This window comes from Mobula hypostoma, chromosome 4, assembly GCF_963921235.1.
Source record: "Mobula hypostoma chromosome 4, sMobHyp1.1, whole genome shotgun sequence".
NCBI classification, from domain to species: domain Eukaryota; kingdom Metazoa; phylum Chordata; class Chondrichthyes; order Myliobatiformes; family Myliobatidae; genus Mobula; species Mobula hypostoma.
In genome coordinates this window covers 123,781,538-123,799,109 of record NC_086100.1, presented here as the reverse complement: position 1 = coordinate 123,799,109, position 17,572 = coordinate 123,781,538, and the positions used below count along the sequence as shown (strand labels likewise).

The window sequence follows — 17,572 nt, the reverse complement described above, 5'->3', positions numbered from 1 at the left end:
AGGTATGGTATGGTATGGTATAAGTTCATGGTATGAGTTATACGGCTCTCGTCACATGCACGTGCAGTTCAGCTTTTTGAGTGATTATGCAGAAAATTTGAAGTTAATAACTCATCTCCTTCTACCTTAGGCCACGAACTTATCAATCACCCCTGATGAGTACATTAGGGATGAGTACAATACATTAATGATTGTTGGAGGACATATAATAGAGCAAAAATTAGTGGGAAGTTGGAGGATTGAAAAGCTGTTAAATACCAAAAGAAGGCAACTAAAAAAGTAATCAAAAAGGTAAAGATGGAATACGAAAGTAAGCTAGCCAATAATATTAAAGAGGGTACGAAAAGTTTCTTCAGATACATAATTTGTCAAGGAGAGGTGAGAGTGGAATTGGACCACTGGAAAATGATGCTGAAGAGGTAGTAATGGGGGACAAGGAAATGGCAGACAAACTGAAAAAGTGATTCGTGTCAGTTTTCACTGTGGAAGACACTAGCAGTATGGTAGAAGTTCCAGGTGTCATTAAGTGTGTGAAGTTACCATTACTGGGGGAAGGTTTTTGGGAAACTGAAAGGTAGATAAGTCATCTGGACCAGATTATGTACATCTCAGGATTCTGAAAGAGGTGGCTGAAGAGATTATGGAGGCATTTGTAATGATCTTCCAAGAATCAGTAGATTCTGGAATGGTTCTGGAAGATGGGAAAATTGCAAATGTCACTCTACTCTTAGGAAGGGAGAAAGACAGAAGAAAGGACATTAAGGGCCAGTCAGTCTGACCTCGGTGGTTGAGAAGATGTTGGAGTTAATTGTTAAAGATGTGGTTTCTGAGTACTTGAAGGCACATGATAAAATCTTGTCTGCATTACATGGCTTACTCAGGAGAAAATGTTGTCTGACAAACCTGTTAGAATTCTCTGAAGAAATAACAAGCAGGATAGACAAAGAAAAATCGATTGATGTTGTGTACTTGGATTTTCAGAAGGCCTTTGAGAAGATGCCGCACATGAAGCTGCTTAACAAGCCAGAGCCCGTGGTATTACAAGGAAGATTCTAGCATGGATAAAGCAGTAGCTGACTGCTAGGAGTCATAGAGTGGGAATAAAGGGAGCCTTTTCTAGTTGGCTGCCAGTGACTAGTGGTCTTCCACAGGGATCTGTGTTGGGACCGATTCTTTTTAAGTTATATATCAGTGACTTGGATGATGAAATTGATGGCTTTGTTGGAAAGTTTACAGTTAATATGAAGATAGGTGAAGGGGGTGGGCACTTTTGAGAAAATTGAGAGGCCACGGAAGGACTTGGACAGATTAGGAGAATGGGCAAAGTGGTGACAGATGGAATAGAGCGTCGGGAAGTGTATGGTCACCCACTTTGGTAGAAGAAATAAAAGGGTTGATTGTTTTCTAATAATGGAGAAAATAAACAAAAATCTAAGGCGCAAAGGGATTTGTGAGACCTTGTGCAGGATTCCCTAAAGGTTAGTTTGCAGGTTGAGTCTGTGTTGAGGAAGATGAATGCGATGTTAGCATTTATTTCAAGAGGACTAGAATATAAAAGCAAGGATGTAATGTTGAGACTTTATAAAGCACTGGTGAGGCCTCACTTGGAGTATTGTGAGCAATTTTTGGCCCATTATCTTAGAAATGATTTACTGAAACTGGAGAGGGTTCAAAGGAGGTTTATGAAAATGATTCCAGGGTTGAATAGCTTGTCATATGAAGATCGTTTGATGGCTCTGGGCTTGTATTCACAGAAATTCAGAAGAATGAGATGTGACCTCATTGAAACTTATTGAACGGTGATAAGAGTGGATGTGGAGAGGATGTTTCCTATGGTTGGAGTGCCTAAGACCAGAAGACACATCCTCAGAATAGAGGGGCATCCTTTTAGAACAGATGAGGGGGAACTTCTTTAGCTAGAGAGTGGTGAATCTGTGGAATTTGTTGCCCCAGGCAGCCGTGGAGACCAAGTGTTTATATATATTTAGGGTCGAGGTTGATAGATTCTTGATTGGTCAGGACATGAAGGGATATGGGGAGAAGGCAGGAGGTTGGGGTTGAGAGGAAAAATGGATCAGCCATGATGAAATAGAGCAGATTTGATGAGCCAAATGGCCTAATTCTGCTCCCATATCTTATGGTCTTATTGTCTTAAAGATTGTGGGAAGAAAGTTGGAAAATGGGATTGAAAAAAAATCAGTCATGATTGAATGGTGAAGTAGACTCGATTGGCCGAAAGGTCAAATTCTGCTCCTATATTTCATGGTCTTATTTTCCATTACCCATTGCTGTCTATCTTTTGGCATGATCAAATATTTATTTATTTCAAGGATTGAACTGAAAAGTGCCAGTTATAGTGTTCTTGTCGGTATGCTAATATTCATATTTTTGTCTGAGGATCTTTGGAGGAATATGGTGGCGGTTGCTTCACATGTAAACTCTGTACAGCCCAGGAAGGTATCGCAAAGGTATTGTTTCAAAAAATAAGGATGTCCTTTGAAATTATTGATCCTTTGTAATACTTGAGAGTTCTGCTGATGTCACCTTCAAAATATCTCAGTCTAAGAGGCGAAGGGAATTCTGGGCATCATTCTTTATCACTGACCTCAAAGTCCCATGTACGTCACTAACTTTTTTCTGTACCATTCACACTTCCAGAGAACTTGATTGGAAAGCTTGTTCTGTTCAATGTGTTTCGTTCTAGTCTTAGATTTCTATGAATGTTAATGCCAAATCTTTAGTAGTATGCTAATGCCAAATCTTAACATAGTAGTCACTATGTTAAATCTGGATTCTATACTGAGGAATCTCTTTTCTGATCCTTTATCATGTCAAAGATATGATTGTACAATTTGTCCCACATCTGAAGGCTCCATTTATTTATATATGGCACTTCTTCATTTCTGGCCTTTCACGCAATCTTCTTTGGTCGTGCCTTCATCTGACATACTCCAAAGTATGGCATTCTTTATCCTATTCAAGTTGCTTCTTAAAATATTCTTCTTTATTTCTTCTTTGACCTAATGTTTGGGCAGCTAATGTGATCTTTTAATCAACATTTGAGACTCTATCTGTTAATTGTTTCCTGTGTTCCATTTGCTGTGAGAAAATGATTGCTTGCAGAGTAGTTTCAAACATTAGAAAGGTACCATGTAAACATAAGCAACACACATCAAAGTTGCTGGTGAACGCAGCAGGCCAGGCAGCATCTCTAGGAAGAGGTACAGTCGACGTTTCGGGCTGAGACCCTTTGTCAGGACTAACTGAAGGAAGAGCTAGTAAGAGATTTGAAAGTGGGAGGGGGAGGGGGAGATCCAAAATGATAGGAGAAGACAGGAGGGGGAGGGATGGAGCCAAGAGCTGGACAGGTGATTGGCAAAGGGGATATGAGAGGATCATGGGACAGGAGGCCCAAGGAAAAGGAAAAGGGGAGGGGGGAAAAACCCAGAAGGTGGGCAAAGGATATAGTCAGAGGGATAGAGGGAGAAAAAGGAGAGAGAGAGAAAGAAAGAATGTGTGTATATAAATAAATAACGGATGGGATATGAGGGGGAGGTGGGGCATTAGCAGAAGTTAGAGAAGTCAATGTTCATGCCATCAGGTTGGAGGCTACCCAGATGGAATATAAGGTGTTGTTCCTCCAACCTGAGTGTGGCTTCATCTTTACAGTAGAGGAGGCCGTGGATAGACGTATCAGAATGGGAATGGGATGTGGAATTAAAATGTGTGGCCACTGGGAGATCCTGCTTTCTCTGGCGGACAGAGCGCAGGTGTTCAGCAAAATGATCTCCCAGTCTGCGTCGGGTCTCGCCAATATATAGAAGGCCACATCGGGAGCACCGGACGCAGTATATCACCCCAGCTGACTCACAGGTGAAGTGTTGCCTCACCTGGAAGGACTGTCTGGGGCCCTGAATGATGGTAAGGGAGGAAGTGTAAGGGTTCTTTGGTAGTGCCTTTGATGTACTCTAAATTCTGACATCCTTTATCTTTTTCAAGTTGCTTCTTATAATATTCTTTTTTGACCTAATGTTTGGGCTCTTAACTGGATCTTGAGTCAAAATTTGTGAGCTTGTGATTTCAAATTGTTCTGTGTTCTATTTGCTATAAGAAAGTACTTCATTAAATACAGAGTACTTTGAAACATCTGGAGGATTTGAAAGGTGTTACATAAACACAAGTCTGTTTGGTAAAATTATTTTGTCTTTGTGAATCTAACTAGTTGAAGAATCAAATTACAAAACCTGCCTTGAAAAGCTTGCTTTGATTCTGATGACCAGCTAAATTGTCCTGGGAGTGATTTTTGACTACAAGGAAACCATGTACAGTATCTTGAATCACATCACATTTGGATGTGATTTATTAATACTCTCAGCTGAATTCAGCTGGTTATCCTTTAATGCACATTATATCTTAAGTGTAAGTAGTTTTAATGACCATTCCTTTCATGCACTGGTGATATCACTTGCTTACTCTCACAGGGTACAAAGAATTGCTTGTAATTCTTTGCCATCTCTGTGTGTTCTTTGGGTCTTGGCTTTGGTCGAGGCTTGTACCCCATAATAAAGTATAGAGGTCTTAGGCAACAACCATTTAGGATGAGGTGTGAGTTTGGAAACTAACAGCATTTTTAAAGTAAGCTGATTCAGTTTTTTTAAAAAAAAAGCTCTTTGCACAATCTGTTAGTTCTATTTTAAGCAATTTAAGCAACATACACCAAATTTGTTGCTGATTCCTTAACCCCAGAGTTCCAGACTGAGCTGTTGAAGTCTTGGTCCCACTCAGCTAAAGGTCTATGATAAAACTTCTTGATGGATCCGCTTGCCAACCCAAAGACCGTGAGATTCCAGGAACCTGGCAAAAGTCATGGTCACGTAATACAGAAATGGACCTTTGGGACCACAGGATCTGCATTGACCATCGAGCATCCAGTAACGCTTTCCCCCCATTCTCATTGAATTCTCCCAGATTCTACTATTTATCTATACTTGGAATAATTTATAGTGATCAGTTAGTCTACCAAACTTTGGGATGTTGGTGGAAACTGGCTCATTTGGAGTAAACCAACGTGGTATCGGGGAATGTGCAAAATACCATCAGGTAGAATTGGAGGCCAGGATTGAATCCATTTGAGAAAGCTGAGATAGAAGTGGTTGGTTGGAAGATTACCAGCTTGGCGATTAACAGTTTGATCTGCCCACCTTTTGGCCAATTACAATTACAAGGAACTTTACATGTTGCCTGGGTTAGACAGTATGGCTGAATATGAATAATTAAATACTTTACAGATTGAACTCTGTTGTTCAGCCTATATTGAATCTATAATACAGATCTGTACACATTTTAACTGCAATCTAACAAATATCTAAAATTATCAAAGATCTTTACTAATCTGTAGTTAATTAACCTACAAGTTCAACCTCTTCAGCCTCAGCTAACAGTGATCTCAGCTGACAGGGTTTTCAACTTGCAGAAACTTCAGGCTACAGACGGCTTCCATTTCTCAAAACAGTTTTCCTGCTCAGAGGAAGATGATCATGGGACATGTTCTATGGTCTGGCACCTGTATGAAGATGACAGGTCATATAGCTGAAACATGATAAGTCAAGTCTGACATATTCACAACACTTTAATTGATCTATGGGTGCAGAAATCATTTGTATTTAACTACATATTATCTGGAAAGTATACAGTGGGTAGATTGCCAGTTTTCTGCAGTAGTTTAAACTTCAGCAGTATCTTGATTGAGTATCTGGGGAATCCCAAGCCACTGGCCAATTTAAATGATCTGGTATTTTTTAAGGGAGAAAGTCTGTCAGCCAAATAAATTTCATAAAAGTAGATTTCCCACTAATTTGGGATTGAGATTCTTAAACTACAATGACCAATAGTTGTCTGACCAGAAATAAATTCTGCTTTATGAAAACTTTATTTTTTTTAATAAGATTTTGCTAATGTTGGGACACAGTATGTATGTCAGACCATTGTCTAGAAATTCACTTTCACACCTTTTAGGTGGATTGATGCAGAGCACAATCACCTAATCGGATTCCTTGCAAGATGTTATGAAATTGGTCAAATCTAAAAACAGTGTTGTGATGGCTTGCACACAGAGTTGTGCTAATACAGAACCTGCACTGTTCCAGATGGGACCTCAGCTAATTTAGCACAGCTGTAAATTCTTTGTAACCATCATATAAGGATGCTAATTTTCATGGCAAGTAGACAGCAGCAACACACTATGGAGAGAGTTGGGGAGAGAGAGAGATTACAAGATCTACACAATTCATTCAGAAAAACGTTGAAGACATGGACTGAATTAGAATTTCAGGGGAGGTATTATGCACCTGGGAACCAAGTGGGCCCCCATCTGAAGAAAATAACTAAGTGCAACACAATAAACTCCTTCAGAAAGGTACTATGGAGTGACATTGTACCAGAAGAATTTTCATGCTTTTTTATGACAATGTGTAAAAATACCTCCCCTAAACTTTCCTCCACTCACCATTGCTATTGGCTAATGCAGCCCTGGGGAAAAAGTCACTGTATCCACTGTATATGTCTGTCATAGTCTTATACACATTTATCAAGTTGCCTCTCACCCTTCTTCACTCATTACAGAACTCTGGAACATTCTTAGTCAGTGGCCTCCAGGAATAATATGTTCCATTACCACCCTCTGCCTTCTGTGGCAAGGCAACTCTGAATTCATGTAGCCAAGTTTCCATTGATCTCATGACTCTGAATGAGCCTACTCTGGGGAACTTTGTCAAATGCCTTACTAAAATCCATATAATCATATCCACTGCTCTATCTTCATCAGTTTGTTTTGTCGCCCCCTCTAAAAACTCAGTTAGGCTTGTGTTAGGAAGAATCCTCTCTATTAATCTTCCTACCACTGATGTAAGAATCATTGGTCTATATTTCTCAGGATTATCCTTATTACCTTTGTTGAACAACAACATTTGCCATCCTCCAGTCTTCTGGTACTACTATTGTGGGCAGGGAGGACACAAAGGTCATTGTCAACACTCCAACAATCTCTTCCCTCCCTTCCTATCATAATCTGGAGTACAGCCCCTCTGGTACTGGGGACATCTATCCTTTTTTTTTGGAAGCTCTAACACTGCTTGTTTTAAATGCTTTCCCATATCATACCTTCCCATCCTGTACCATTTCCTTGAAACGAGGGGGACTAATCTCCTAGTGGGAAAGTTTGTTAATGCTGACTGGAGGCCTGTGACTAGTGGATTGTTGCTGGGTCCTTTGTTGTTTGACATCTATATCAATGATCTGTATGTTGATCCATTTAACTGCATTATCAAATTTGTGGATGACATCAAGATTGGGGGTGTAGTGGACAATGAGGAAGGCTATCATGGCTTGCAGAGGGATCTGCATCAGCGGGAAAAATTAGTTGAAAATGGCAGATGGAATTTAATGTAGACAGTGTGAGTTTTGCACTTTGGTAGGACCAACCAGGGTAGGTCTTACACAGTGAACAGTAGAGAACTAAGGAATGTGGTAGAACAAAGGGATCTGCTAATACAGATACATAATTCATTGAAAGTGGTGTCACAGGTAGATAGGGTTGTAAAAAAAATTTTTTGCCCATTTGCACATTGGCCATAAATAAATGTATTGAGTACAGGAGATGGGATGTTATGTTGTAGTTGTATAATATGTTAATGAGGCCTAATTTGGAGTCCTGTGTGCAGTTTTGCTCACCTACCTACAAGAAAGATGTAAACAAGGTTGAAAGAATGCAGAGAAAATTTAAAAGGATGTTGCTGGGTCTGGAGGACCTGAGTTGTAAAGAAAGATTGACTAGATTAGGACTTTATTCCTTGGAATATAGAAGATTGAGGGGAGATTTAATAGAGGTGTACAAAATTATGAGGGGTATAGATAGGGTAAATGCAAGCAGGCTTTTTCCACTGAGGTTGGGTAGGACTACAATCAGAGGTCAAGGGTTAAGGGAGAAAAGTGAGTTGTTTTAAGGGGAACATGATAGGAATCATCTTTACTCAGAGGATTGTGTGAGTGTGGAATGAGCTGTCAGCGCAAGTGGTGCATGCGAGCTGAATTTCAACATTTATGAGAAGTTTGGATAGGTACATGGATAGTTCGGAAATGGAGGGCTATGGTGCCGGTGCAGGTTGATGGGAATGGGCAGATTAGCTGGTTTTGGTATGGACTAGATGGGCCAAAGAGTCTGTTTCTGTTCTATACTTAAAACGATAATAAAAAAGAAAGGTCATCTGCTCCTATCCTTGTCTATGGCTATGCTAATAGTCAGAGAGTTGTGGTCACTATTTCTGAAATGCATGCCTATTAAGAGAACTGTCACCTGACCAGGTTCATTGTTCCGTGATCCAGTATGACCTCTCTTCTAGTTGGCCTGTCCACATACCATGTCATGAATAATTCCGGGACATATGTAGCAGATTCCACCCCATCTAAAGTTTTTTCACTAAGGTGTCAATCAATGTTAGGAAAGTTGAAGTCACTCATGACACCAACCCTGTTACTTGTGCACCTTTCCAAAATCTGCCGACTTATCTACTCCTCAGTGTCCCTGTTACTACTGGGGAAGGATGCTATAGAATATTCCCATCAAAGAAGATAGACTTTGCATCACATGGATTGGGCTTTAAATTATTTTCATTTGTCTAATTCAGGGGGTTCCCAACCTTGCTTAATGGTATTGGTCCATGGCATTACAAAGGTTGGGAACCCCTCATCTAATTCATTCAATCTCAGGGATTCTTATCATACTTCAAAGGTACTTTTTAGTTGTAAAATGTTTTGGGCAGTACTGAACAGAATGTGGAAGAGGTTATATCAATGCTGGTTTCCTTTTTTATTTAACTGCTAAATAATAATAGTTTGACAGAAGTACAGTTGTAGGCACTAATCTTTCCATTTTAATTTTCCCCTTTTTGCTTTTACTTGTTTTTCAGCCAGCAGGGCAGGAAGGTCCCACAGAAGGATTTGGTCGCGTTATCCCATTGCACGCTGTTGTATTTGGCATGGCAGTGGAGTGTCATGAAATCCGCAGACATCACAGGTGAGCTAAGGGGATTATTTGAAAATGTGCCTATGTTAGAAGCAAGACCAAAATGACAACGTAGGCTGACAATGCTCAACTATTACTTCAAACAACTTGTATTTCTCCTCTACTTTTGGTTTATTTTCTTCAAATGAAAATGATTTGTTAACGTAAAATGCCTCAACACCATCCTTAAGTGGCATTTTCTGTCAAAACAATATGCTGTTTACATTTTCAACATCAGCTGTATAAGGGGAGTGTTGAGCACAAATGCAAGTTTGAAGTTTGAGAAGAGGGTTGAGTTTTGTACTTGTAAATTAACAAGATTAAGAGCGTAATAGATACAAGAGCAGAAGTAGGCCATTTGGCCCATCAAGTCTGCTCTGCCATTTCATCATGGCTGATCCATTTCCTGCTCAGCCCTAATCTCCTACCTTCACACCATATTCCTTCATGCCCTGACTAATCAGGAATCTATCTACCTCTGCCTTAAATACACCTAATGACTTGGTCTTCACAGTCACCTGTGGCAACAAATTCCATTGATTCACCACAATCTGGCGAAAGAAATTCCTCCTTTCCATTCTAAAAGTATGATTCTGTGTCCTCTGGTCTTAGACTCCCCTACCATAGGAAATATCCTCTCCACATCAACTCTGTCGAGGCCTTTTAACATTCAGTAAGTTTCAATAAGATCCCCTCCTCATCTTTCTGAAATCCAATGAGTACAGGCCCAGAGCCGTCAAACCCTCCTCATATGATAAGCCTTTCAACCCGAGAATAATTTTCGTGAACCTCCTTTGGACCTTCTCCAATGTCAGCACATACTTTCTTAGATAAGGGTCCAAAACTGCTCACAATACTCCAAGTAAGGCCTCACCAGTGTCTTAACTCCAGGCTGAATTACACTTCTTCCCAAGAATTTGGCTTTGGGTTGAAATGATCTTGTGAAACAATTCATCCAAATTTGTCTTTACAGCTATGATATGAACAGCTAATCTGCAAGCATTGTATTCAAGATGAGATAAATAAAAAAAAAACTTTTCCCCCCAAGAGTTGAATGTTGTTATGCAGACTGTGCAGAGACTAAACTACTTAATCAAACTTTTGATCCTTTCTTGTCCCAATTATATGGATTTCATTAAATGAGCTCTTCAGAATGTTTGTTGAAAAATGCAATTTTATGTGCTCTTAAATGGCTAATTGTTTACCACCATTGATTATATTATTGATTTGTTAAGATCGCTTTTTTTAAATGAACATTAACTGCCAGAAAATTAAAAGATAGTCGGTTACTTTCAAAATCATGCTGTTGGTGGGAAGCAGTTCATCATATTGAGGCTGCTGTTCAGAGTTTGCAAAACGATGCTAATTATTATCTGCTGCATGCATGATGTTGAGTCGCATTAAAAAGATTCATGTTGAATTTTAGCTTGTTTGATTTAATTAAAGGGCATATTTTTGTTAAATAACATAGAACATAGAATAGTACAGCATAGTACAGGCCCTTTGGCCCACAGTGTTGTGCTGAACCTCAAACCCTGCTTCCCACATAACCCCCCACCTTAAATTCCTCCATATACCTGTCTAGTAGTCTCTTAAATTTCACTAGTGTATCTGCCTCCACCACTGACTCAGGCAGTGCATTCCACGCACCAACCACTCTCTGAGTAAAAAAACCTTCCTCTAATATCCCCCTTGAACTTCCCACCCCTTACCTTAAAGCCATGTCCTCTTGTATTGAGCAGTGGTGCCCTGGGGAAGAGGCGCTGGTTGTCCACTCTATCTATTCCTCTTAATATCTTGTAAACTATCATGTCTCCTCTCATCCTCCTTCTCTCCAAAGAGTAAAGCTCTAGCTCCCTTAATCTCTGATCATAATCCATACTCTCTAAACCAGGCAGCATCCTGGTAAATCTCCCTTGTACCCTTTCCAATGCTTCCACATCCTTCCTATAGTGAGGTGACCAGAACCGGACACAGTACTCCAAGTGTGGCCTAACCAGAGTTTTATAGAGCTGCATTATTACCTCGCAACTCTTAAACTCTATCTCTTGACTTATGAAAGCTAACACCCCATAAGCTTTCTTAACTACTCTATCCACCTGTGAGGCAACTTTCAGGGATTTGTGGACATGTACCCCCAGATCCCTCTGCTCCTCCACACTACCAAGTATCCTGCCATTTACTTTGTACTCTGCCTTGGAGTTTGTCCTTCCAAAGTGTACCACCTCACACTTCTCCGGGTTGAAATCCATCTGCCACTTCTCAGCCCACTTCTGCATCCTATTGTCTCTCTGCAATCTTCGACAATCCTCTACACTATCTACAACACCACCAAGCTTTGTGTCGTCTGCAAACTTGCCAACCCACCCTTCTACCCCCCACATCCAGGTCGTTAATAAAAATCACGAAAAGTAGAGGTCCCAGAACTGATCCTTGTGGAAAACCACTAGTTACAACCCTCCAATCCGAATGTACTCCCTCCACCACGACACTCTGCCTTATGCAGGCAAGCCAATTCTGAATCCACCTGGCCAAACTTCCCTGGATCTCATGCCTTATGACTTTCTGAATAAGCCTACCTTGTGGAACCTTGTCAAATGCCTTACTAAAATCCATATAGATCACATCCACTGGACTACCCTCATCTATATGCCTGGTCACCTCCTCAAAGAGCTCTATCAGGCTTGTTAGACACGATCTGCCTTTCACAAAGCCATGCTGACTGTCCCTGATCAGACCATGATTCTCTAAATGCCCATAGATCCTATCTCTAAGAATCTTTTCCAACAGCTTTCCCACCACAGACGTAACGCTCACTGGTCTATAATTACCCAGACTATCCCAACTACCTTTTTTAACAAGGGGACAACATTCGCCTCCCTCCAGTCCTCCGGTACCATTCCCGTGGACAACGAGGACATAAAGTTCCTAGCCAGAGGCTCAGCAATCTCTTCCCTTGCCTCGTGGAGCAGCCTGGGGAATATTCCGTCAGGCCCTGGGGACTTATCTGTCCTAATGTATTTTAACAACTCCAACACCTCTTCTCCCTTAATATCAACATGCTGCAGAACATCAACCTCACTCATATTGTCCTCACCATCATTAAGTTCCCTCTCATTGGTGAATACCGAAGAGAAGTATTTATTGAGGACCTCACTCACTTCCACAGCCTCCAGGCACATCTTCCCACCCTTATCTCTAATCGGTCCTACCTTCACTCCTGTCATCCTTTTGTTCTGCACATAATTGAAGAATGCCTTGGGGTTTTCCTTCACCCTGCTCGCCAAGGCCTTCTCATGCCCTCTTCTTGCTCTCCTCACCCCTTCTTAAGCTCCTTTCTTGCTATGCTATGGTCCTCAGTAGACCCATCTGATCCTTGCTTCCTAAACCTCATGTATGCTGCCTTCTTCCACCTGACGAGATTTTCCACCTCACTTAGACCATAAGACAAGACAAAGGAGCAGAAGTCGGCCATTCGGCCCATCGAGTCTGCTCCGCCGTTTTATCATGAGCTGATCCATTCTCCCATTTAGTCCCACTCCCCCACCTTCTCACCATTACCTTTGATGCCCTGGCTACTCAGATACCTATCAATCTCTGTCTTAAATACACCCAATGACTTGACGTCCACTGCCTCCCGTGGCAACAAATTCCATAGATTCACCACCCTCTGGCTAAAAAAATTTCTTCTCTGTTCTGAATGGGCGCCCTTCAATCCTTAAGTCATGCCCTCTTGTACTAGATTCCCCCATCATGGGAAACAACTTTGCCACATCCACTCTGTCCATGCCTTTCAACATTCGAAATGTTTCTATGAGGTTCCCCCTCATTCTTCTGAACTCCAAGGAATACAGTCCAAGAGCAGACAAACATTCCTCATATGCTAACCCTCTCATCCCGGAATCATTCTAGTGAATCTTCTCTGTACCCTCTCCAACGTCAGCACATCCTTTCTTAAATAAGGAGACCAAAACAGCCCACAGTACTCCAAGTGAGGTCTCACCAGCACCTTATAGAGCCTCAACATCACATCCCTGCTCCTATACTCTGTTCCTCTAGAAATGAATGCCAACATTGCATTTGCCTTCTTCACCACCGATTCAACCTGGAGGTTAACCTTAAGTGTATCCTGCACGAGGGCTCCCAAGTCCCGTTGCATCTGAGAACTTTGAATGCTCTCCCCATTTAAATAATAGTCTGCCCGTTTATTTCTTCTGTCAAAGTGCATAACCGTATACTTTCCAACATTGTATTTCATTTGCCACTTCTTTGCCCATTCTTCCAATCTATCCAAGTCTCTCTGCAGACTCTCTGTTTCCTCAGCACTACCGGCCCCTCCACCTATCTTCGTATCAACAGCAAACTTAGTCACAAAGCCATCTATTCCATAATCCAAATCGTTGATGTACAATGTAAAAAGAAGCGGCCCCAACACGGACCCCTGTGGAACACCACTGGTAACCGGTAGCCAACCAGAATAGGATCCCTTTATTCCCACTCTCTGTTTTCTGCCAATCAGCCAACGCCCTATCCCCGTATGTAACTTTCCTGTAATTCCATGGGCTCTTATCTTGTTAAGTAGCCTCATGTGTGGCACCTTGTCAAAGGCCTCTGAAAATCCAAATATACAACATCCACTGTATCTCCCTTGTCTGGCCTACTTGTAATTTCCTCAAAAAATTGTAATAGGTTTGTCAGGCAGGATTTTCCTTTAAGGAAACCATACTGAGTTCTGCCTATCCTGTCATACGCCTCCAGGTACTCTGTAACCTCATCCTTTGACAATTGACTCCAACAACTTCCCAACCACCGATGTCAAACTAACAGGTCTATAATTTCCTTTTTGCTTCCTTGCCCCCTTCTTAAATAGCGGAGTGACATTTGCAATCTTCCAGTCCTCTGGCACCATGCCAGAAGCTATCGACTTTTGAAAGATCATCGCTAATGCCTCCTCAATCTCCACAGCTACTTCCTTCAGAACACGGGGGTGCATTCCATCTGGTCTGGGAGATTTATCTACCTTTAGATTATTCAGCCTCTTGAGTACTTTCTCTGTCGTAATTGTGACTGCACACACTTCTCTTCCCTGCCACCGTTGAGAGTCCAGTATACTGCTGATGTCTTCCTCAGTGAAGACTGATGCAAAATACTCGTTCAGTTCCTCTGCCATCTCCTTATCTCCCATTACAATTTCTCCAGCATCATTTTCTATCGGTCCTATATCTATTCTTACCTGTCTTCTACTCTTTATATACTTGAAAAAGCTTTTAGTATCCTCTTTGATATTATTTGCTAGCTTCCTTTCGTAGTTCATCTTTTCCCTCTTAATGACCTTCTTAGTTTCCTTTTGTAAGCTTTTAAAAACTTCCCAATCCTATCTTCCCACTAATTTTCACTTCCTTGTATGCCCTCTCCTTTGCTTTAACTTTGGCTTTGACTTGTCAGCCACGGTTGCATCCTTTTTCCATTTGAAAATTTCCTCTTTTTTGGAATATACTTGTCTTGCACCTTTCTCGCTTCTCATATAAACTCCAGCCACTGCTGCTCTGCCGTCCTTCCCGCCAGTGTCCCTTTCCAGTCAACTTTGGCCAGTTCCTCTCTCATGCCACTATAATTTCCTTTACTCCACTGAAATACCGACACATCAGATTTCGGCTTCTCTTTTTCAGATTTCACAGTGAACTCAATCATGTTATGATGACTGGCCCCTAAGGGTTCCTTCACCTCAACCTCTCTAATCATCTCTGGTTCATTACACAATACCCAATCCAGTACAGCCAATCCCCTAGTGGGCTCAACAACAAGCTTTTCTAAAAAGCCATCTCGCAGACATTCTACAAATTCTCTCTCTTGAGATCCAGTGCCGACCTGACTCTCCCAATCCATTCGCATGTTGAAATCCCCCACAATGATCATAATACTGCCCTTTTGACAAGCCTTTTCTATTTCCTGTTGTAATTTGTAGTCCATATCACTGCAGCTGTTTGGAGGCCTGTATGTAACTGCCATCGGGGTCCTTTTACCCCTGCGATTTCTTAGCTCAACCCATAAAGATTCTACACCTTCCGATCCTATGTCACCTCTTTCTAATGATTTGATATCACTTGTCACCCATGGTTCCTTCACCCTACCATTCTTTATCTTCCTCACTGGGACAAATTTATCCCTAACATCCTGCAAGAGATCCCTAAACATCGACCACATGTCTATAATACATTTCCCTGCAAAAACATCATCCCAATTCACACCCGCATGTTCTAGCCTTATAGCCTCATAATTTGCCCTTCCCCAATTAAAAATTTTCTTGTCCTCTCTGATTCTAACCTTTTCCATGATAATGTTAAAGGCCAGGAAGCAGTAGTCACTGTCCCCCAGATGCTCACCCACTGAGACATCTGTGACCTGACCTAATACTAGATCTAGTATGGCATTCCCCCAGTTGGCCTGTCAACATACTGTGACAGGAATCCATCCTGGACACACTTAACAAACACTGCCCTGTATAAACCCTTGCATAACTTGCATAATTTTAAAAAGGATGCTGGCAAAACCTTTCCTCTGTCTCAAGTATATTAGCTTTAGAGAAATACCCAAAATACTAATCTGTCAGGACAAGCAATTTTAATTTTGACACAATGATCCAAAAGAATTACAGATTTTGTCACTCAAAATATGTTCTTTCACTTTTGAAGTTTAAGAATTCGTTAGTCATCACTGAATCACAGCAAGTTAATCCTTGGAACTAATGGGACCCATGGCAACTACGCTTCCATGCCGAGATCACCCAAACTTCAGGTGTCATTTGCACTTCCACAATTTCAGAAGCTGAGCTCCAAACTAATTTCAATTACCAGCCAAAGACTGATGGCCGCAATGATGTGAACCTGGAAAGCATGGATCAGTTCTCGAGAACCACTTTTCAGCAGGAGAAATTATTAAGCCGTTTGCTTCAGTATATCAGTCCTTGATTGATTGAGGATGAGGGTATTTGGCAATCCGGATCTCAGACCTGGCACAAAACTCATGGTTTAAGCAGGTAGCAGATCTTTGAATTCCTGTATGTTTCTCAGACCAGGGCCACCCATAGTAAGATTGGAAAATATACCAATGTTAACACTTGCAAAAATCTTCAAAATTCTTGGAAACATCGAAATTATCTCCTTCATCTTAGGTGCTCCTTTGTGATCAAGCGGAATTTGCTCCCACTCCAATTTTGTGGGTTCTGAGTAGGTGGAAAGGAAAATAGGAAGCTCAGTAACATGCTGATAAATATGATATACATGGATTCTTCAGTACTGTAAAGGGTTTCTATGATTATGTACTCAAGGTCACAAACCACAGAGCTGAAGAGGAAGATGCTTATCAAGGATAAGGAGTGTTACATTCCTCATGAATATCTTGTGATTGTCTTATGAGGATGATGTAATGGTCTTGCAGAGGTCACATGATGTAATTTTCCCGTCGATGTGAGGTCACGTGATGACCTGTTCTCACCAGGTATATAACTGTAGACCCCTGGTGACGCAGTTAGTTTTCAGTTAGATCATCAATCAGTTATTCTGCTACGCTGTGTATTAGTCTTATGAAGCAGTTTAATTTTTAAACGGAGTTTTACTGTCTGTTGTAAGGTACAGAGGTGTTGGGCTGGCAGTTTCACCAATAGTTGTCAGATTTGTTGAAGTACCTTTTCAGTAATATTGGAGAGTGAGGACAGGAACCTGAAGGAGTCGTTCGACGGTTTTTTGGAGAGGATCGACCATTATTGAATTTGTTCAAGAACGAGTGATCTGCATGAGATAACCTCTGCTAAAAAAAAAAGCAGAATAGGTTGTGCAGTTTCTAATCTAGTCTACGGAGGAAAAAGGTCAGTGCCTTTAAACGTTTTATTTCCGTCATCGTGAATCCTGCGGACAAGGCAGGTTCTGGCTGGGATCGATAGTAACATCGTGTCTTCGAGGAATTCTTTACTTCAGGAAAGTCTCTCCTAATTGACTGTATAAATCTCTTGGATTTTCAAATTTACCATTTGAAGAACTGTGTTTGAATTTACCACTTTAATACTGTGTTTGCACTTATCGCTTTAAGAACTAGTACTGAGTTTAGCGGTTTGTTAAATGGCCGCATAGCAGTTTACTTCCGGTTAAGGTTTTCGTTTGTTTATCTTTTTACTGATTTTGAGCTGAGTTTAATAAATGTCTATTTGTTTACAAAACCTGACTCAATTCTATATTCGTTGTTGCCAGTCACGTGACAAGAGATAGTCAGCACCTGCTTGAAAGAATGCCTCAGCTAAGATAAAAGCATTCATGACTTGATTTTATGGCTTATAAGCCAATCCAATTTCTTCAGCTAAGTGATATTGTCCTACAAAACATCATGCCTAAGATATCAGAGAGGGTGGAATGACAGCAAATGGTGCAAGGAGGAAAACCACGACCCAATCCTGTTGACAGATAATGCAACCAAATACAATTTTGTAGCAGTTTTTCTTCAACAAATTAATAATCTGATTTG

General features: G+C 41.0%; 1 protein-coding gene across 1 annotated transcript in view; it reads left to right on the top strand.

Moving 5' to 3' along the window:
* The window catches only part of prmt9 (protein arginine methyltransferase 9), a 77,998-nt gene that overhangs the window by 51,223 nt on the left and 9,203 nt on the right, over positions 1-17,572 (top strand). The window contains exon 6 of the mRNA XM_063046451.1: positions 8,964-9,070. Within this exon, the coding sequence (XP_062902521.1) occupies positions 8,964-9,070 (107 nt within the window). The remainder of the gene's footprint in view (positions 1-8,963; positions 9,071-17,572) is intronic.